We start from the raw sequence: 20,577 nt of genomic DNA, 5'->3' as shown, positions 1-20,577 counted from the left end.
ACCAGTTTGGGTTGGCTACCCTGAGCTATAAAAACACCTCTCTGCCCTTCCAGTCTTACACTTGCCAATTCAAGAAAGGGTAAACTGGTTTGTTGTGGTTTTTAAATGTAGGTAACAAATCCGCACCTGTTTGCAACTTCTTTGCTGTTGTCACCAGTCATTTTGCAGGCAGTTTCACACGTTGAGCTCGTGAAATATTTTCCTGTAATTTTGCCTCAGTACCAAGTACCAGTGAGTTTATTTCTAGGAAAGGCAATTGTGTAAAAAAAAAAAAAAAGTAAAATCCTTTGGAAATTTTCTTATAGTGTTGTGCTTCATGTGACAACTACACTTGCTGTTGTTGATACGATAAGCATTAGCCCTGTGGAAGGCAGTAAATGGAGGTGTGCTCAGTAAAATGCTCTGTTCTGTTTCAGCATTCTTGGATTCTTCAACCCTTCAGCTGTTTTTTGATCTTTATCATTCCATCCCTCCTTCGTTTTCTCCTCTGGTAAGTTTAGGGTTTATTTTCCTTACAGACTCCACTACCAGAAAGTGTTTTGTGGATTCATCTGGGAGACTTACTATCGGTTAAAATGCCGTAGGCTGACTTCAGACGGCTGCCTTGTGCCACGGCAACAAAGGGGAGGCTGGGCTGGTGCCGCTGCTGCTCGCTCTGATACACCTGCAAGCTTTGGGTTTGACCTAAGAGCAGCTTGCTCGCTGGAAGTCCAACCTCCTCCTTTGTCCTTGCGTAGCCTGGACTCTGCCTGCTCGCTCGGCCACTGAGCCCTTTTTGAGGGAGGCAGCTTAGGTTATTTCCACCATCCTGCTAAGTGGATCCTAAAACCGTGTGCGAGTTGGTAGCAAATCTGGGAGCACAACTGGAAAATGTAATTTCTCCTTCCACGCTTTAAAACTAGGCCATGTCCCAGTTGGGTGAGATGGCCAGTAGCACAACTGAACTAAAAGTTGGATTATTTCTTCTTGGGGGGGAAAAAAAAAAAAAAAATTGCCTGCCAGGCATCTCTATCGGATAAATATTTTTCATAATTAATGCTACAATGAAAACATGCCCTTTGGCTAGGGAGGGAAGGGTCCTTCAGAAGTATTTTTTCCGCTGAGAGTCTCAGCACTGTTCATTATGTTGAAGGGTTACTTGCTAATTCTGCATGTAGAGCCTCAAATATTCATGAGAGACTAACAGTGCGAGTCGTTTGGTTTTTTCTTCTGTACTGAATAGAAATCTGAAGCAATTACGCCTTTAATTGTCCTGCCTCTTTGATCAGTAAATGTAAGAGCCAGCAGGGATGAGAGGCTTGGCAGCTGAGCAGGTAGTCCTTACACTGGTCAGAGGGAACGGGGCTTTGCCTCCGGTTGAGGATCGCAGGGTGCTAGTCAGAACTGGCTGTGCCGCCCTTCCAAACCCTCCTCACCAGCTCGTGACTCGCTGCTGCAGCTGCGCCCTTGGAGTTTACTCTCAGTTTAAATTTCAGAGGCTTGGGTTGAGAACAAATTAAATTTTTTTTTTCTTGCCAGTCTTTGATGCTCTGTGATACTTTTCCTCGTCTGTGTGAAGTTGGCCAGCTTTCCCTGTCAGACCCAGTGTGTTTTCAGTCTTGCGCAATGTGTCCTCCAAGGAAATCCCATTGTTTTTAGGAGCGGAGTTTGGAACACACCTTTGACTGTCAGGGTGTCAGGTGTGCCTTTGGGTGATGTGGTTTTTAGCTCTGCTGTAGTTTGTTTCCACGCTTTTACGGAGACGACACCGACTTGCAGAGATGGTGGCTGCAGTTTCAAATCCTCTTTGGCAGCGAAGGAGCTGTTGTGCAGCATGCGAAGGAGCAGCAGGCTCCGATGATTTGTTGTGTCATGAAAAGCAAACGTGCTGTTCGGTTTATTGCTCTAATCCCTCCCTTTCCACTTACTCTCTTTGCCCCTTAGGTTTTATCCTGCTTAGTGCAGATCGCCTCTGTACGCAGATCCCTCTTCAACAATGCAGAAAGAGCAAAGTTTTTATCTCATCTCGTTGATGGAGTTAAACGAATACTGGAAAACCCACAGGTGAGCGTTTCAGACGTGGTCAGTGCAGTTGTGTCCCTGCTCCCTCTGCATCGTGTTTCTTCACCAAAAATACTTTCCAATGTGCACGGCCCGCTTGTGGCGCTGGGCAGAAGGGTGCAACGTCTTGCTGCTCTTCTCCCTTTCCTGCCCTTCCACCGTAAATAGGTGCTTCTTGTGGCCGACTGCCCTGTGTTGCAAAGCAGTGCTGGTTCTCAATTCTTCTCCTCTTTTTCTCCTCTCAGAGTTTGTCAGACCCAAATAACTACCATGAGTTCTGCCGGTTGCTGGCCCGATTGAAAAGCAATTACCAGCTGGGAGAGCTGGTGAAGGTGGAGAACTACCCCGAGGTCATCCGGCTCATTGCCAACTTCACCGTGACCAGCCTGCAGGTACAAAATGGTTTTACTTCCCTCGATGGGTGTTCGTGCCCCTTGTCTTCTCTTGAAACAAAATTCTAACCCTCTTCTCTGTTCTTTGCCCCTTCATTTGCTGTACGTTATTTTTTACCAAAAAAAAAACCATGGACCCTGTGACAGAATCCTGCGGTGTAGCATTGATTATTCTGTGAATTCCTACTGAATGGAACGGGAGCGGTGTGTGGGGGAAGGCAGGGTTGCTATGCCTCCAGAGGCTTTCTGTGTCCTAGCAGGGGGAAAAAAAAAAACCACCTTGTTAAATAAGGCTTATTTTTAGAATTATATATCACTTCACCCTTAAAATGCAGTTGCAGGCATTGCTAGTAACACGACTATCATGCCACATTCCCGCTGTTTTCTGCTGGTGTACAGCTTGGAACTACACCCCTTTCCCAGAGCATGGTTAAAAAAAAATTTGTATCGCTTACATAATGCCTTTGTTCAATGTTAATATTTATCTGGAAAACAGCTTTAAACTGTACGCTCTGTTTGGGGAGCTGTCGGCAGCATGCTGCAGCATGAGCTCGGCAGGAGTTTGGGACCAAAGGCTTTGGCTCAGCTGCACAGCCTGGGAACTGGGGATTATCCTTCAGTCTTTGCTGAACGCTGATCATGCCCGCTGAATTCAGGTGTGAGCTGAAATTCGTTGTTAAAATTGGCAAACAGATCGTGAAATCTTGCAGACGTTGCCATAGCTGGTGCTCCACGAGTCAGAACAATACGGGTAAAACCATCAAGACCATAACTCACTGGTTTCCTGTCCTTGTCTTTCTCTTGGCTCCTGGTAGCACTGGGAGTTCGCGCCGAACAGCGTTCACTATCTCCTAAGCTTGTGGCAGCGCCTGGCTGCATCCGTGCCCTACGTGAAAGCCACGGAGCCTCACATGCTCGAAACGTACACCCCAGAAGTCACAAAAGCTTACATCACGTCCAGGCTGGAATCTGTGCACATCATCCTGAGGTAAGAAGAGCAGCGAGCTGGCACCAGAGTCGAAGGCAGGAGGCTCTAGCGGGTGTCTCTTCTGAGTTGGCTTTGAGAGACGGGCATGGACGTTGCGAGTCACCGAAGGATTTCGAAGGGAGGCTTACCTAGATCGCGTATTCTGTCTCTTAGACAAAAAGAGAAATTTTAATTTTTTTAGCTAGGTTTTTCTTTTTTTAGACCTTGCTCAGTCTCAAATGGCTGAGATTGATCCGAGTGATTTCTGACGTGTTGTGGGTAGAATTCACCTTACCTAGCATCATACCCCTCCTGCATGCTGCTTACGCTCTGAATTGCCACTGTAGCAGAGAGGAATCGGCATACAAAGCGTGATTCCCTTAATTTTTGGATCTCTGCTGTTGGATGGCACAAGTTAGACCTAAAAGTATTTTTGGGGGGTTTGTTTCCTTCCTTTGAGTATGGGGGCAGCCTACAGGACTCTGTTGCAGTGTCTGAATGTACGTGAGATTGATTCCACCTTGTATGTGTTTGTATTTGATGAAAATAAACGGTCAAATACAGACAAATAGTGCCTCTCGAGGAGGACAGATCAGCTCATCCCTTTCTAGATATCTAGCAATGCAAGGGAGGAAGAGCAGGTTTCCCTAGTTCTGGAGTTTGCAATAAACTCATTGTTGAGATTAGTGTGTTTAGAGGAAAAGGGGACTAAAACATTGAGAAAGATGGAAAGCTTTGTTATACAAAGACAAACCAGACAGAGACCTTGTTCTTGGCACTGCACAGTCTGTTCAAAGACCTGGATAAATGTTAAAGAGGTAAGAAGAGCTTGCTCATCCCAGGTCCTGATGGCCTTTCCACCTGAACCGCTGCTGTTCTTCTGATTTATGGCCGCAGGAACGACCAGATGGTTACGTCAGGCTGTGTAGCTCTCCGGCATGACAAAGAGTAGAGGCAGAGACTTTAGATGTTGGAGTTGTGCCTAGGAAAGCGTCCTCTACCTGGTAGAAAGAAGCTTGTGTCATGGTTTAAGCTTTCTCTGCGTGGCAAGTTCTTTTCTTATCTGCTTTCTTGCTGCTTAGGGATGGTTTGGAGGATCCGCTGGATGATACTGGCCTTGTGCAACAGCAGCTAGACCAGCTCTCCACCATCGGCCGGTGCGAGTATGAGAAGACCTGCGCTCTGCTCGTGCAGCTCTTTGACCAGTCAGCCCAGTCCTACCAGGAGCTGCTGCAGAGTGCCACTGCCAGCCCCATGGACCTTGCGGTACAAGAAGGTGAGCGTGCTGGGAGGACTCTGGCCTGGGGGCTTTGCAGTAGGTTGCCTCTTCTCAAAAATACCGTTTCAGAAGCCTGCCCTCCTGGTGAAATCTGTAAATGGGGAGGCAGATGTCACCCCCATTCCCTTGCAGAGGTGCCCACATGGTGTAGAATGGTTTTGGCTGTGGACAGCCCGCTCCTGACACACACAGCGTTGCTGGCTGGAGATACTGCTGTCCTGCAACGGGCTCTGTTCCTTTTTTTGGGGAGATATAGTCCATCTCCTGGCCCAGTCTGTCAGAGACAAGTTCTGGGGGTGTTCCCCCGTCCACCGGTGGTCAGCACTGCCCGCCCCATCCCTCCCTTGTCCGAGGCAGGGTATGGAGTGCTCATTTGAATCTCTCCGCTGGCTCTGTGGCAGAAACCTCCAGCTGGTGATTGGTCATGAGTAACTGGGAGTGGGGTTTTCAGCGGGTGCCGCTGAGGGAGGGTGTCTGTCCACAGCCTTGGGTGGGTTCAGCGTGGAGGTTTTGTACTGGCACAGCTGGTTTAGGAATTGCTCAACACTGGCCATGAAGAAGCAGCTCCTTTGGAGGTTCAGGCATCCCTGTGCTGTGCCCCCTCTCTAAGAATGTAGCTGCTTCCCCTTCCGTGGAGGAGCTGGGTGCATCAGCGTAGGAAACTGTTCCTTTTCCTTCTGAAACCCTATTGTCTGATCTAACATGGTACACTCACTATTTTTTTGGGGAGGGGGAGCAAAACTCCATATGATGTTGATTTCTCCACCAGCCACGTGTGCTTTGAAAGAATAAATGCTGCCTGCTGGCACCTGCCCATGTTTAAACATACAGAATACGGTTTTGTGAGAAAGTGGCTTTCTGCAGCAGAACAGTGTTAAATAATTGAAATCTTCCAGGCAGACCTGGCATTCCTGTTTCTTTTCTAGGAAAGCTGTGCCTGTTCTCCACCAAGTGGAGTAATTTTGGTATAGATGGGCACTAAAGCAGAAAGATACTCCTTGTGAACGCTGTCTTTGCCAAAATAAAATGCCAATCTCCTCGGCTTCCTCCGTGGAATGTGTGATGTGCCTGGTTCTGATGTCCTCTGTTGGTTTCAGGGCGCCTGACGTGGCTCGTCTATATAATCGGGGCGGTGATTGGTGGTAGGGTCTCGTTCGCCAGCACGGATGAGCAGGATGCGATGGATGGCGAGTTGGTTTGTCGGTAGGGATGCTGACTGTTTTCTAGCTGCACCGCTGTTGAAATCAACAAAAGGATTGCTGTCGTGAAGCTGCCACCATGTTCTTCCCCTCTTTTTTGCTAAAAAAGAAAGGTGTGGAATTGGCCATCCTGAAAGGAGAGATTGGCGGCACTGGCCAGAGCCAGTCAGCAAACTTCTGCTGTGGCTTGGCTAAATTGGGGAATCTGGGTTATAAGAAAAAGAATGAGAGGGGAAGAGCATGTAAGAGGGGAGTTATACCGGGCTTAAATGCATGGCGGTTCTCTGCTGGGGTGGGGGAAGCGTCTTTTTCCTAGCTGATAATCCAAAATGGGTTTTGTCCATAAATACACATGTATATTTGTAGTTCTGTGAATATTGTAGTTCTTCTATAGCTGTTAAAACCTTATAACGTCACCTGACACGTGCTGGGGTTTGGGGACTGTAAATCCTCTCCAGTGCAAGCTTTATTTGATGGCTGTGAGAATGTGTAGCTTGCAACTCATGATCAACCTTGAGTTGCACGGAATGCCTTCTGGTCCGGAGCCTAATTGCTCTGCGTGGAAGCTAGGGTAGGAAAAGGAGCTAAACTGGGGGCGTGTGGAAGCTGGCCTGCTGGTGAGCCGATAGGTACCATCAAGCACTGTCTTCCCGTGCAGCTGATGAGCTATGGAAGGGGAAGTGGTGAGACCCTTGTCTATATTTCAGCTGCCTTTAGTGCCAGCGTATGTGATGGATGTTCATAGAAGTCTGTTTATGTTTCTTCTTTCCCACTCTGAGCTTGGCAGCACTTGCCAAAAAGAATATCGTTGCTTTTGCCGCCCTGTTCTGCTGCATGTGTTACCCTAAAATCCCTCCAGCCCTCCCTTGCCAGCTCGCTGAGCCCCTGCACAGGTCCCAGCGTGGTTTCTGCAGGGCTCACAACAAGAGCCAAGCTGAAGTGGGGGTGTCTGGCTCTTGTGAGGGGGGCAGGTAGTGGTTTCCCAGGTGGGTTTAAGAACATGGTGGACCAGTCACTGGGTTAAGTGTGCTAAAGCACCCGAAACTCAGTTCTGCAGCAAATGAAAACCAAGGCCTTGCACCCCTGTTAGAGGGGATATAGAAGCCTTAGAGACGGCCTTACACAGAAGAGGAATGTGCCCTAGTCAGTGTTTTGTTAACCAGTTTTGTCAGTTCTTGACCCAAAACACCAATGCCCGCAGAAAGTAAAAAATCCAGTTGCACCAGCAGCAATCCCTCCTTGCTCCCAGTGTCCCTCAGCCAGGTGTGTTTTTTCCCCACCTCTCTCCAGAGTGCTGCAGCTGATGAACCTGACGGACTCTCGCCTGGCGCAGGCCGGGAATGAGAAGCTGGAGCTGGCCATGCTGAGCTTCTTTGAGCAGTTCCGGAAGATCTATATTGGAGATCAGGTGCAGAAGTCTTCCAAGGTAATCAGTCCCCTTGGCTATGGCTCTTTGGGGATACCAAGCCCAGTAATAGCTTCCCTTTTCAAAGGAAGGCAAGTGGCATTACTGGTTTTCTCTTCTTTATAGCTGCAAATATTTGAGACCTGTCTGCTGTGTCTCCTCGATACACGTCCAGTGTTAACTCTGCACACCCCGAGCTGGTTTTGAAATGCCGTGTTCTGTACGTGTCAGGAAGGAGCCAGGGACTCTGACTGGAGCTTGAGACCTGGGTTCAGTTTTGTTAGCTGCCAGGTTTCTGCTGTGGCTTCCAGTGAGTCCCTTAAGCCCATAGACCTGTGATAGTCTGCGCGTCACACCGCCTCATACACCCAGGAGGAGCCTGAGCTTGGCACCTGTGCCTTGCTTCCTCAGCTCCGAAGCGCGGATCAGCATCCGTTCCCTTCATCACAAGGCAATTGTAGATGTGCTGGGCTTTGAATGCCTTGGTGCCTCTTTAGAGATGCAAAATACCTTCTATAAATTAAAAAAAAAAAAAAGTAAAGAATGGGAACATCATTGATCCAGAATTAGGTTCCCTTCCTTTCCCACCCCAGAGACTTCAGAGCAGCGATGTGACGAGAGGCTTAGAGTCCCAGACAAATGCAGTGAGGTACTGCGTGTAGCTGCAGGTGGAGGAGCGCAGCTGTTCTCTCCCCTTTCCCTAGGAAAAGCGAGTGCTGTGGCTTCTGTGCGCAGTAGCTGAACCTGCTATGACTAGTGCTAGAAAAGAGGTCGCAGTGATGAGGGCAAGTACTGCTCTGGATCCGATCACTCAAACAACACACAGAGATGCTTGTGATCGGGAAAGGCCCAGAGCACACAGCCTCCCAGGCACGTGTGCCACAAAGGGAGACCAAGTGAAAAAACAAGTAACTTTTGATCGTTGCTTGTTTCCTTGGCAGCTTTTAAATTGGTGTTCTTTCCTCCCCTCCAGCTGTACCGCCGTCTCTCAGAGGTCCTGGGGTTGAATGATGAGACCATGGTCCTGAGCGTCTTCATTGGAAAAATGTAAGTGTTCCTGCTTGCAGGCATCAGAGATTCCAGGGTTTATTCGAAGGTATAACCAGGAAAACTGGAATGTGAGGGAGTGTTGTTCAGTCTAAAACTAGTAACATCTGGCTACTCGAGAGAATGACAGGCTTTTATCAGGGCTTAAGTCACGCGCAATGTCCAGGATTGATTTATCCACCGTGGAGACACAAAAATAAGCTGTACACCAGGATAATGGATTCTCTTTCCGGTGCCTGCTTAGTCGAACCAAAGTCAGAGAGGGGACAGCCTCAAGCACTCAGGCCCTATCACTTGACTATTGGCAATCACCAGCCACGAAAGCTTCTCTGGGGAGGGGACTGCTCCTTCAAAGGTTTTCTTTGCAAATTGGGCTGTTCAGTACCAGAGCAGCGCCAGGCCTTTTCTTAAAACTCTTCCGCTCCAGTAGGCAGCCTCTTCGGCCCGTTCCTTGGCAGCTCTCCTCTGGTCCGAACCTGTCAACTGGCTTTTTGTCGTGCCTTTGGCAGCCCCCGTCAGCCTTTTGAACCAATTCGGTCGCTCCGACGCCCAGTGCCGTGCGCCTGGTGCCGTGCAGCCGTTAGCTCCCCCCTTGAGCATCGCCCCCGCCTTTACGCGCGTGGGGCCTTGCCTACCCTCGTGCGCCCTGGCTGCCCACCATCCCCAAGGGGTGAAGTGGCTCTCCTGGAACAAGCAAGGGCTACTAGAATTCTGCAGCTGACAGTGGATGGTGCAGGTGCAGAATTGCATACGTCTGCATGTAGTCACTGCCGCAGAATTCTCTTACCCTTGCTGCAGAAACCAGCCCTGGAGTGCCACAGAATTCCAAGGGCCTGGGTATGGGCCAGTGTAGCTTGGGACCCAAGTAGTGAAGATTATCTGAAGGATAATTTTCTAGTCAACCAAATGTAAGTACAGTAATTTTATACCAATATTTTGTGGCTTGTGATGTCTGTGGTTTTGGTGGAGGGTGGAGCTGATGATGTTGGGTGACTTTTGAACTGGAAGAATCCGCCGCACAGCAAAGGGGGAAGCGGAGCAAACCCCTCTGATCCGTCCTTGTTGTCCTCTTCCCTAGCATCACCAACCTGAAGTACTGGGGTCGATGCGAGCCTATCACCTCCAAGACGCTGCAGCTCCTCAATGACCTCTCCATTGGATATCCTTTTCAGAAGAGCTGGTGGGTGCGCAGGACACGTAAACCTCAGGATGGGGGAAGAGTGACCCAGATGCTCGGCTGCAACAGGAGCACTCTGCGTGTAACAGATCCCTGAACCGCTTCATCTTTTGGGTGGCGAGAAGAGCAGAGTGCGAGTGCTCGGTCCACGTCTTACCTAGCTGTTGGATTCCAGTAGATGGCTATAATGTCGTACGGGTTGTTTTCATTCTTTTTGGATCGTGGTAGCTTTGTAGCTGACCATCCACAGTTAGTTTGTTTACAGTCACAGTCTGTCTCTTGGTCTTCTACTAGTCTGTCTCTTGGTCTTCTACTAGTCTGTCTCTTGGTCTTCTACTAGTCTGTCTCTTGGTCTTCTACTAGTCTGTCTCTTGGTCTTCTACTAGTCTGTCTCTTGGTCTTCTACTAGTCTGTCTCTTGGTCTTCTACTTGTTCTTCCTGAGAGAGTAAATAAAACAGGTTGCTGCAGCTCTCTACAGCAGAGATGTCTGCAGCTTGGTTGCTCTTGAAACAAATGGAAGAGAGGCTAGAACATATGGAATAACACAGGCATAAGTCCCTTTCCAGTTTTACCCTGGAAAGTGCTTCGCAAGCCTTGCGAGAAGTTTTCTGCTGACTCTGCTGCTTCCTTAACACCCCCTTTACGTACAGCAGCGTCAGGAAGCTGGTGAAGCTGAGCGCCGTACAGTTCATGCTGAACAATCACACGGTAAGTCCTTTCACCCTCTGCTGCTTGTCTCCCAGCGGCCTCCTCTGTCTGCCTTTGTGTGGCGGAGACAATCCCCTCATTTTAACGCCTGGACGCACCTCTGAAGGTTACCTGTCTGCCAGATGCTGCCATCGTACTACCTGAGCCTCCAGAAAATGGGATGATAGGTGTTCCACCTCTCCTTCTTCAAAGCCTGCCCTTCAGTTCTGTGGGGCTGTAATTATGTGGTACCTTTCATCCCCGAAGGGTTAGTGTGGGGGTCTCTGCTCTCCACTGAAAGAGAGCCGTCTCCCAAGTGAAACAGAGGGACAGCTGAGCAGGCAGACAGCAGTGAGCGCTGTTCGTGCCGTTCAGAGCAGCACAGAAGAGCGTTTCAGTGCCCCGGCTCTCGTTCTGAAAGCGCTGGCTTGGAAGAAGCGCCATCCCTCGCAGTGGTCAGGATGGCAGCCTTGTTCCTTGGTCCCTGCTGACGTGGTACTCCCCGTGCGGACCTGGGACGCTGGCTAGACATCAAAAACGTTAGGAGCAGCAGCTAGAAGCCGGCAGCAAAGTATCAGGTGTCTGACTGGCCTCTGGGAGCGTGTGGTCATTTGATGCTCTGATGCTGGAGCGATAGGACTCCCAGCACCACATCCAGGTTTGCGTTGACTGGTTGAAGTATTCCTGTATTCCTTGAGCTGTATTCCTTGAGCTAGGAGATACTTGGCAGGCAGGCCCACGTCCTGTGTTTGCCCCAGAGGTTGCTTTCAGCCTGGCGTTGTCTCGAGCTGCTCTTTCCGTGGAGAAGGCAGGCAGGGGAACTGGGGCTCTGTCCGCAGAGGGCTGCTTTTCGGCAGCCTCAGTGCCTGCATGGTCCCTCTGAGTAAGCGGGGGAAGATTGCTTCTCTGCTCTGGAGGCAAAGCAGGACTTCCTCGTTCATCTGGTCCTGGGGAATTCCGAGATGAAAGATGGTGGTGCTGGTACCTTTGCCAGCAGATAGGACGCCGCTCCGGGGCGTGCAGGTGCAGTGCCTGTTGCCCTCTGGTGGCCTGTTCTCCGAGATGGCTGGCAGATGTGGTTAGCGAGATAACTGAGGAGCTCGCTGCTTCTCGTCCTTGTGCCGGCTCGGAATTAGGGGAATTGAGGGATCCTCAGCCCTTGGTACAGGAGCCCAGTCAAGGTGGTGGTTCCCCTTTAACCCAGCTCTTCTCTTCCGTCTGCAGAGTGAGCACTTTTCCTTCCTGGGCATTAACAATCAGTCCAACCTGACTGACATGAGATGTCGGACTACGTTCTACACTGCACTTGGGCGTCTTCTTATGGTGGATTTAGGTACTTGAGTCTTTTCCTGGGAACCAGAGCAACATGGTTTCTGTGTGGTTGGGATGCTGGGCTCTGCGGCAGGCTAGGTTGGGCTATTTAGGGAGCTGCAAGCTCCTGCAGGAAAGGATGCTGGAATGCGAGAAGCCAGATGGGATAAGAAAGAGGAGAGAAGCTCAAGAGTGGGTTTGATGCCGTGTTGCTGGGTTACAGGTAGCCCAGAGGTGCACAGCACCAAGGCTGGGGCTGAATTTTTCCTTTGTAATACTCCAAGTGTTTTACCTGAGGTGTCAGGGTTTGTTCTAAGTCTGTTCTCTAGGTTGGGTATTGGCAGCGATAGATCACCCGTCTGGCAACCTCTGGTCTCTCTGCCTCTTGCTCCATGGGTGAGCAGTATCTGAAAGTCTAGCACAGGCAGCACTGCAGGGCGCAGGGATGTGCAGTCTTACTTCCTCCTGATTTCTTTTCTTTTTTTTTTCTTCTTTCAGGGGAAGATGAGGATCAGTACGAGCAGTTCATGCTTCCCCTCACAGCTGCCTTTGAGACTGTGGCCCAGATGTTCAGCACAAATACTTTCAACGAACAAGAGGCAAAAGTAAGCTGGGCAGGCCCTTCCCTGTTATCCCTGCTCTCCCTACTCCTTCCCTTCAGGGCTTTGACGTTTTGGGTTCAGACAGACAGGAAAGAACAAGTCGCTCCTGCAGGCTGAGCGCCGTTCTGCCCTCTGAACGAGACGAGTAGATGCTGGAGTGACGGGTGCTTTCCTTTCCCTGTGTGGGGAAGCAGTGGTGTGCCCCGTACTCCCTGGGGTCTAGGTATAGTGGGTAACCGAAGCAGGGAGGCTCACCTGCTAGCTTTCCTGCTGCTGGGAGTGAAATACCCCGGTGCTGTCAAATTAAAGAGGGTTTCTGGCACTGAAGAGGAAGAAAGGTCTGACCTGGGACAGGCATCGAGCCCAGAAAGGCTGTGTTGCTGTTGAGACGGGAGGCAGGGAAGTGGCTCTGGGCTGGTGGAGCCAGGGAGGGGAGAGATCCATACACGTGCTATGTTTTAACTTATCTTTTCTTCTGCAAAACAGAGAACTTTGGTTGGTTTGGTGAGAGACTTGAGGGGAATAGCCTTTGCCTTCAATGCCAAGACCAGCTTCATGATGCTGTTTGAGTGGATGTATCCTTCTGTCGCCCTAGAGCTTGAGTCATCCTGTCTTCAGAGGGGAGAACTGTGGCTTGGCTGCATGCAAATGCCCTATTTTCTCTGCTAAATCATGACAGGGGTTCCTGTTGACTTTTATAGTACTTAGTGTCCTGTCTCTAAGCCCGAAAATAGATTTGACTTGGTCTGTCTGCAGCCAAGTCAACCTGGAATCTGCTCAAAGCTGAATTGTTGGGGTTTTTCCGATGGGACCTAAAGCGATTTGACCTGTAAAGCACAGGGACCTTTACTGGGATGCTTGTGTCTCAGCAGCAACAAAAGCTTTTCCTCTTGCTCGCTAAAGCCACAGCAGTTGGTGTCTTTGTCCTTTTGGTGAGAGCATAGCTGCTCAAAGAGCACGGTATCTGGGCTCCAGATTCTTCTTTGGCTGGTGAAGGTCAGCTGCCTGTTGCAGTGACGGATCTTTGTGTCTGCCCTCCCTTTCATTCCAAACCTTTTTGGTTCTGGTTTGTTTTAGTGTAAGAAGTCTGGGTGCAACTTCTTCAACGAATTTAAGATTATTTTTTATTATTTTTTTTTCTCTGTGATAAAGCAGACCCCAGCAAGCAGCGTCTCTGTTTAACCTTGTTAAGTAAGCTGCTTTGCAAGCCTGGGCTGCAGTACCCAAAATACTGCCTTTTGGTAAAAGCTGTGCCCTTTTTTCTTCATGCAAAGCAACCAAGTCCCTTAGCTTTCACCTTGCAGCTACCCATCCTACATGCCGATCCTACAGCGGGCAATTGAACTCTGGTACCACGACCCAGCCTGCACTACCCCTGTCCTCAAACTGATGGCTGAGCTGGTCCATAACAGGTATGAACCTCCGGCGCCCGAGAGCTGGCAGGGCTTTGTGTCTGGCCGCTGCTTCAGCCTCTGCGAGGGTGTTGGTGCCCAGTTGTGTTTTCTCCGCTTCGGCCTATTCAAGCTGTAAAGGCTGCCAAGGGGATGGGGGGAGACTGGTGGCGTTTCAGGAGGGAAGAAAATCGAGCAGTTCAGATATCAGTCGTGTAATGACTCGGACCAGGAGCCACGATCAATAAACGCTGAGTTTGTTCAGCGTCTGCTTCCAAGGACGGCGCTATGAGATGGAGGCAGGCAACTCCCGGTGATTTTTCTTTTTGAAACCCCCTGTTTAAAACGAGCGTTGTTCTGCCTGGCAGCCGGGTGAGCGCTTCTGCTTTAGAGCATCAGCTCCTTTTGCCGGCAGAGAGGTACCTCTGCCGCTCTTCAGCTAACTCAGAAGCTGCCTAATCTGCCAGTGGAAGGTTGCCAGGAGGTTGCTCTGGCTTACAGCAAGCTGAACGCGACCGTGTAGGAAGGGACCGTTGTTGCAGCCGAGCGGAAGGGACACGAGGTTCAGGCGCAGTCGTTGGAGGGTTCTGGAGAATCCGTGCTGTCAGACTGTTGGCCACAAGCGAGCGGCGTCTCTGCAGCAGGACAATCCTTACTGGAATACGTCCGCTCATTTCTTTCAGAGGTGAACCGGGTGACTCGCTGCACTTCAATTGCAAGATCTGTTCACAGCAGGGGAAAAAATGCCAAGATCTGAATTCTTGGTCGTGTTATGAATAGGAGCTAGTCAGCCTGCCCGACAATGCTGCTTCCAAGATGTTTGCTGTGTTTGTGTACAGTAGCCTAGTGACTATTGCCAAGACAGGATTTCCAGCCTCGACCTTGTAATATTCCTAACGTCTCTGAAATACAGGCCCTTTCTTGTGCGACAGCAGAGCTCCTCTGCCCCCGAGTGCCTGGGTCCTGTCTGGCTTTGGTCACGAACAGCAGCGTTTTCTACCAGACCAGGGCATTTTGGTGAACTCTGGGGAGCAGCCCTGGGAGGAGGGCGCCCCAGCAGACAGCAGCGCGTGGAGGTGCTGGAGTGTTAGCTTTGGGTTTACTCCCGGGTCCGTTTGAGCTCAGATTTGATTCCCTGTCTTCCCGTTAGGTCCCAACGGCTGCAGTTCGATGTGTCCTCACCGAACGGCATCCTGCTCTTCCGAGAAACGAGTAAAATGATAACTACATATGGTGAGTGTTCCACGGGTGGGATGCGGGCAGCCTCGGTCTGCCCTCGACGCCTCCGCTCGCTTGGGGAGCGAGGGCTTGGGGCACTTGCCAGCTCGGAAGGCGAGCCCAGGGTGGGAGGCAGTGCCAGAGCACTTGCTGAAGGCATGCTCAGATACGGGGAGCTGCTTCTGCTCGAGGGGCTGGGGCGGCAGGCCGGCAGAAGGGCAGGGGGGTTGCTGTGCACATGAGAAGAAGATGACAGCGAGGAGCGGGAGCCCAGCTGAGCCCCTTGTGAGCCGGCAGGGCGACGTGGGCGAACCTGTCCTTAAGGCTGTCCTGCTGCCACGGCAAAATGACAGGCAGTTGTGGGCTCCTGTGGTTCCTAGTTGAGCCACGCTTGCAATTCCTTAACCTTGGGCTGGGGAATAGGTCTTTGGGGCTTGTGGCTGACGTCTCAGTCGCTCCTTACGGCCCTGCTCGTGTTTTTTCCTACACCCTGAGGGGGAAACGATTCGGGTGTGATTGCTGAAATACCGAGTCCACTTCTGTGCTCCCGCAGGAAATCGTATCCTAACGCTTGGGGAGGTCCCGAAGGATCAAGTCTACGCCTTGAAGCTCAAGGGGATTTCCATCTGCTTCTCGATGCTGAAGGCCGCGCTGAGCGGGAGCTACGTCAACTTCGGGGTCTTCCGCCTGTACGGGGACGATGCACTGGACAATGCCTTGCAAACCTTTATCAAGCTTCTGCTTTCCATCCCTCACAGCGACCTCCTGGTAAGCCGGCCCCTGCGACGAGCAGTGTAAACACGTGGCTGGGGAAGGCAGGGTTGGAAGATGACCCGGGAAAGGAATTCTTTAATCCCAGGGATGGGTGAACTCGTGCCGCTTCCTGGAACCCCCAGGCCAGCGGGAAATGACAGCTCCTGGGAAGGTGCGGTGGCAGGTCCTGCGTGAAGGCTGTAACCCCACCACCCCGGGCCCCGCTGGGCAGCCCTGCCGCTCAGCCCTCCGGCAGGCTACGCTCCGAGCCTCAGCAGAGCGATCACCAAAATAATTCCTCCTCTTATCTTAAAAAACAACAAAAAAACCCCCACTTCCTGCGCATGAAGGATTGCTCTTCCCTGCGTTGCCTGCGGGCAGAGCGCGGGATGCATCAGCCATCACGGCACAACCTGCTTGCTGACGGCCTCCGCCTCCGGAGTCTTGCTCCCATCCGGGCCTCCGTGTCAGCAATTGGGCGGCAGAGCTTTGAGACCCGTCGGCACGGTGGGAATTTGGCAAACTATCGAGGAGGAGAGGGCAGCCTGTGTTCCTCCCAGGGCCTTACCTGCCTGATGACCGTAGCAGGATCCCAAAGAAGCCGTTGCCCTCTCTGTGGCTGCATTCAGCACCTTCTCGACGGAACACACCGCTGGCCAAACCATTGCTCTCGAGACGTGCAGCTCCAGCGCAACTCCCGGGCCGCTGCGCAGGACTCCTGGCAGAGTTTTTCCCCGCCTTGCCCCGAGCCCGGGGGGCTGCTGAGGGGGCTGTGGCACTGACTGCAGCGCCGGCTGCTGAGCCCAGCGCTGCGCAGGGGCCGGGGTTTGACGTGACCTGGCGCCCTGCGGGGGGACACCCGGAGAGCCAGGCCCATCTCTGCAGCGCCAGCACTGCCATCCGTCGGCTGATGCTCCCCGTTTAGGAGAGAGCAAAGCAGTGGGGAGAGAGATTTTGAGATAACAGAGTTGGGAACCTGCTGGACTGTTGTTGCTCGAGCCTGTTCGGAAGGCTTTGGGGGGGGAGGAGGGTGGGAAATACGTTGGCCCATCAGTTAGGCTGTGAGAGAGGTTGGTGTGTTCTCTTTCCAGGAGATGGAGTCAGCAGTTTTCAGGTGATGAATGAATGGGTTGGGTCTAGCAGAAAGCCTTAACTGATGGTTACAGGCTCGCCATGAGGCCTTAAAAGTCTTTCTCTCTTCCTTTCTCGGCAGGATTATCCCAAGCTCAGCCAGTCGTACTATTCCTTGCTGGAAGTTCTCACCCAGGACCACATGAACTTTATAGCCAGTCTGGAGCCTCATGTAATCATGTATATTCTCTCTTCCATTTCAGAAGGCCTCACTGCACTAGGTAACTACTTCTGCTCTCTGTTGTGCTCTTAGGGCTTTGGTTTGGAAGTGGGGAAAGATTTTTTTGCTTGCTTCGAACGCGCGGTATTTCAGGCTAACAGGTAAGAGGTGCCGCGTGAATGGGTGGAGGAGTTTCACCTCCGTTAAAGCCGGAACATCCAAGATGGTGAATATGTCAGTGAGGAGGTTGCTGACCTGTTTAGGGTGAGGTGGTTCCTGCTTGCGGAGGACGTGGATAAATGGTGGCGTTTCCCCGGGAGCGTGTGAGCAAGGGAAACGCTGGCAGCGCCTCAGCATCTTTCCTCTTCTTGCAGACACCATGGTTTGCACAGGCTGCTGCTCCTGTTTGGACCACATCGTCACCTATCTCTTCAAGCAACTGTCTCGCAGCACCAAGAAGAGGACCACACCTCTGACCCAGGAGAGCGACCGGTTCCTGCACATCATGCAGCAGCACCCAGAGATGATTCAGCAGGTAAAGACCGAAGGCGTGGAGCCTTGTTGCGGCACGGCACGGCAAACTCCCCGAGAAGCCCCGCGTTTCCTTAGTGTGATGTCATACGGAGGCTGCACGCTCCCTGCTGTACAGCCCCGGGCTTTTCCGGAGCTAAAAAGGGGTTTTTGCTGATAGTGCATCTCTCCTCCACACTCATCATACACCAGGTCTGGCTCAAAGCTGAGCTTCAGGGCCGCGACTTTCCCTGTGCAAGGAATTTTTGCATTTCAGATCCGAAAGGAAGTAGCCAAAAATGAGCTTTTCTTTTATTTAAAGAGAAATACAGTTATGGGTGGTGTGGGCAGTTAGTAGAAATGAAGCCAGGAAACACACCTTCAGCCAGAGAGCGTGCCCTCTTCTGCTTTAAAAAAAAAAAAAAATGGGGGTGGTTTCAATCCCTGGAACAATTCAGGGGTACATGTGCACTCGCAGCAGCGCAGGCACCGTGGCGTCCCCGTCCTTAACACAGCCCTGCGTGGACTTCAGGGTACGGGGACGGCCTGGGTGCTGTGGCCCTCGGGTGCTGTGGCCCTCGGGTGCTGTGGCCCTCGGGTGCTGTGGCCCTCGGGTGCTGTGGCCCTCGGGTGCTGTGGCCCTCGGGTGCTGTGGCCCTCGGGTGCTGTGGCCCTCGGGTGCTGTGGCCCTCGTGTTGGGACCACGTGCTGCCTCAGCACCGGTCGTGCCCACCTTCAGCCCGGCCGCTTCGGGGTGGATTTGATAATCGAGGGGTTTTTTTTTACGTGCTGGTAGCCCATCTGCCTCCTGCCTCCGTCTGCAGCACCTCTGCAGACAACAGAGCTCGCTGGGATTTGTCTCCCCTCGCTCGGGAGCGCGAGCAGAGGGTCAGTAGCGAGCCGAGAGCGTTCCCTTGCTCAGATCAGGCTGAGCTCGGCACACGCCGACGTGTGCCGTGGAGTGGAGGTGCCTCCGTGTCGCTTCGCGGCAGCTGCTTCTGCTCACAGAGGTTTTGGTGCCCCAGAGGGCCCCGCCTTGGGATCTGGCTGCCCGTGCCCTACAGCAATATTTTGTGCCCCCCCTTCCCTGGCCGCCAGCGGGGCCCGGCGCGTTTCCGACGCTTGTCGAACGCGTCAGCGCGACTCCCACGCGGAAGCAGGGAAGATTGTTCCGCCCTTGCGGGTAGATCAGGTGCAAAGACAAGTAGGCGGTTTGGGGGGCTAGAAGCTGTGCTTTCTGGGGATAAAAAGAGAAACTGCATCTTCCAAACCTGGCTTCAGCCTAAGGAGGCTGCGGAGGGGACGCGTTCGGCCCTCGTGTGGACTAGAGGAAGCTCCCCAGCGTGCGTGAAGTACTTGCTGTTACCCTGGTTAAGTGAAGATGAGACAGTCTTTCCCCTGGCTGCCTTGGGGCAGGACGGAGCGCGTCAGGAATAAATATTCCAACACCTTCCAGCACCTCCTCCGTGCGCCCTCAGTGAAGTTCTCCAGCGGTTCCTGGGGGGCTCCAGGCCCTCCTCTGGTCCCGTGCCGCCGAGAGCTCCGTAGCGTTGCGGCTGCGACGCTGGCGGCATCGAAGGGGAATCGTTGCTCCTGAGCCCACGAGGGAGGGAAGGGGGGAAGGGCTGGTTTTAAACCTCGCTTTCCCTCTGCCAGATGCTGTCGACGGTGCTGAATATCATCATCTTCGAGGACTGCAGGAACCAGTGGTCGATGTCTCGGCCTCTGCTCGGCTTGATACTGCTGAACGAAAAGGTAAACCCTCGTGTCCCAGCTGGAGGAGCCGCCTGGGCTTTGGGGGATGCTGGAGCCCTCGGGCTGAGGGGAGCAGGCGTCAGAGGAGGGGGTTGGGAAGTCGGGATTTGGAGAGATTTGGGTGTCCAGGGCTGCCCAGCCCTCCCCTGCAGCAGCCTTGGCGCTCAGGAACCCGATGAAACTTCCACTCAGAAGGGCACCAGCAATCCCCTGAAGAGCTCCAACGCGTTCCCCCAGCGCCGGCTGTGCTGCCCCAAAGCCGGGGGAGGGGCCGTCGTGTGACAATGAACCCGTCCTTCTCTCGTCTCCCCTAGTATTTCTCCGACTTGAGGAACAGCATCGTGAACAGCCAGCCTCCGGAGAAGCAGCAGGCGATGCACCTCTGCTTCGAGAACCTGATGGAAGGCATCGAACGCAACCTCCTCACCAAGAACAGGGACAGGTCAGTGCGGGGCGAAGAAGCCGAGGCTCGTGGCGAGCAGAACGCCAGGAGGGAAGGGGCGACCTGACGCTCCGCTCTCCCTCCTTTTCCCCTTTAGGTTTACCCAAAACCTGTCGGCCTTCCGGCGGGAGGTGAACGACTCCATGAAGAACTCCACCTACGGCGTCAACAGCAACGACATGATGAGCTGACGTCTCCCGCCGCCGCCTGTCCAGAGCAGCATCTCTTTGGCCTGGCCCAGAGGGGTTACCGTTTCCGATGGAAAGAAAAAGAGGGCGTTTCTCATCCCTGCTCTTCCCCAGGGCTGGAGGGCGGCGCTCGCTTTGGGCCCCGTTACCTCCACGTCCCGAGGGAGGAGGGAGCAGGACGGGGTGGTTGAGCTCACCGGGGCAGGGTGCTTCTGTTTCCGTGGGAGGGGGTGGAAAGGCATAAGCCAGGTGCAAGAATCCAGCGTCTCCCTACCCGAATGTCTGCGTGGAACGCCAGCGCTCTGCTGCAGCCTGCCTTGTATAAACATGTACATTTTTTCATAACATTTTGAACAAGGTTTATATTGACTCAGTTTAAAAAAAAAAAAGAAAAAAAAAAGAAAAAAAAAAAAGGAGGAAAAAAAAAAAAAGTGTGATTGAAATTTTTACAGAGTCCTGGTGCACCGGTGCTGGCGTGAGGGTTGTGTATGCGAGTGAGGAAAGCGTGTCCTGCAGGCCTGAAGCTTTACTGGGCGAGGGGTGGGTGCGTGAAAGTGCAGAGATTTATTTAGTGACAAGTGTAGAGAGAAGCGGGGAGAAAAAAAAAAAAAAAAAAAAAGAAAAAAAAACCACAAAAAAAAAAACGCCACAAAAAAAAAAAAAAGGCATTGTAAAATTCCAAATGTATATTTTTTCTTATTAAGCCTCTGGAAATCACAACTCCCTGTTACCGTCTTGCCCTGGTTATTAGGAACTCTAAGCCATGCCGCGTGATCTCTCATTCGTGCTTGCTCGTGGGTGTCTCTCCTGTCCCCCGCTGTAGCAGTAGGCGCTGTCCCCTCGTCAACCCGCTTCTCGCAGGGCCCTCGCCTCCCTCCCTCCCCACCCAGCCTCACTCTCCCTTCTCCTTCCCCTGTTTCTG

At 52.3% G+C, this 20,577-nt stretch overlaps 1 protein-coding gene across 1 annotated transcript in view; it reads left to right on the top strand.

Annotated features, from left to right (window-relative positions):
- Positions 1-20,080, top strand: part of XPO7 (exportin 7) — a 47,732-nt gene extending 27,652 nt beyond the window's left edge. Inside the window, exons 8-28 of the mRNA XM_086477144.1 lie at positions 417-490; positions 1,924-2,043; positions 2,286-2,432; positions 3,248-3,420; positions 4,482-4,675; positions 5,776-5,881; positions 7,168-7,303; positions 8,256-8,329; positions 9,408-9,488; positions 10,152-10,215; positions 11,419-11,527; positions 12,004-12,110; positions 12,594-12,682; positions 13,412-13,519; positions 14,649-14,731; positions 15,270-15,484; positions 16,683-16,821; positions 17,135-17,295; positions 18,927-19,025; positions 19,340-19,467; positions 19,565-20,080. Coding sequence (XP_086333270.1) covers positions 417-490; positions 1,924-2,043; positions 2,286-2,432; positions 3,248-3,420; positions 4,482-4,675; positions 5,776-5,881; positions 7,168-7,303; positions 8,256-8,329; positions 9,408-9,488; positions 10,152-10,215; positions 11,419-11,527; positions 12,004-12,110; positions 12,594-12,682; positions 13,412-13,519; positions 14,649-14,731; positions 15,270-15,484; positions 16,683-16,821; positions 17,135-17,295; positions 18,927-19,025; positions 19,340-19,467; positions 19,565-19,658 — 2,501 coding nt within the window. The 3' untranslated portion in view covers positions 19,659-20,080. The remainder of the gene's footprint in view (positions 1-416; positions 491-1,923; positions 2,044-2,285; positions 2,433-3,247; positions 3,421-4,481; positions 4,676-5,775; positions 5,882-7,167; positions 7,304-8,255; positions 8,330-9,407; positions 9,489-10,151; positions 10,216-11,418; positions 11,528-12,003; positions 12,111-12,593; positions 12,683-13,411; positions 13,520-14,648; positions 14,732-15,269; positions 15,485-16,682; positions 16,822-17,134; positions 17,296-18,926; positions 19,026-19,339; positions 19,468-19,564) is intronic.
- The last annotated feature ends 497 nt before the right edge of the window (positions 20,081-20,577 follow it).

This window comes from Leptosomus discolor, chromosome 23 (assembly GCF_034619465.1).
Source record: "Leptosomus discolor isolate bLepDis1 chromosome 23, bLepDis1.hap2, whole genome shotgun sequence".
Lineage (NCBI taxonomy): Eukaryota > Metazoa > Chordata > Aves > Leptosomiformes > Leptosomidae > Leptosomus > Leptosomus discolor.
Note: the sequence above shows the minus strand (reverse complement) of the source record. Positions and strands in the feature narration are given on the sequence as shown.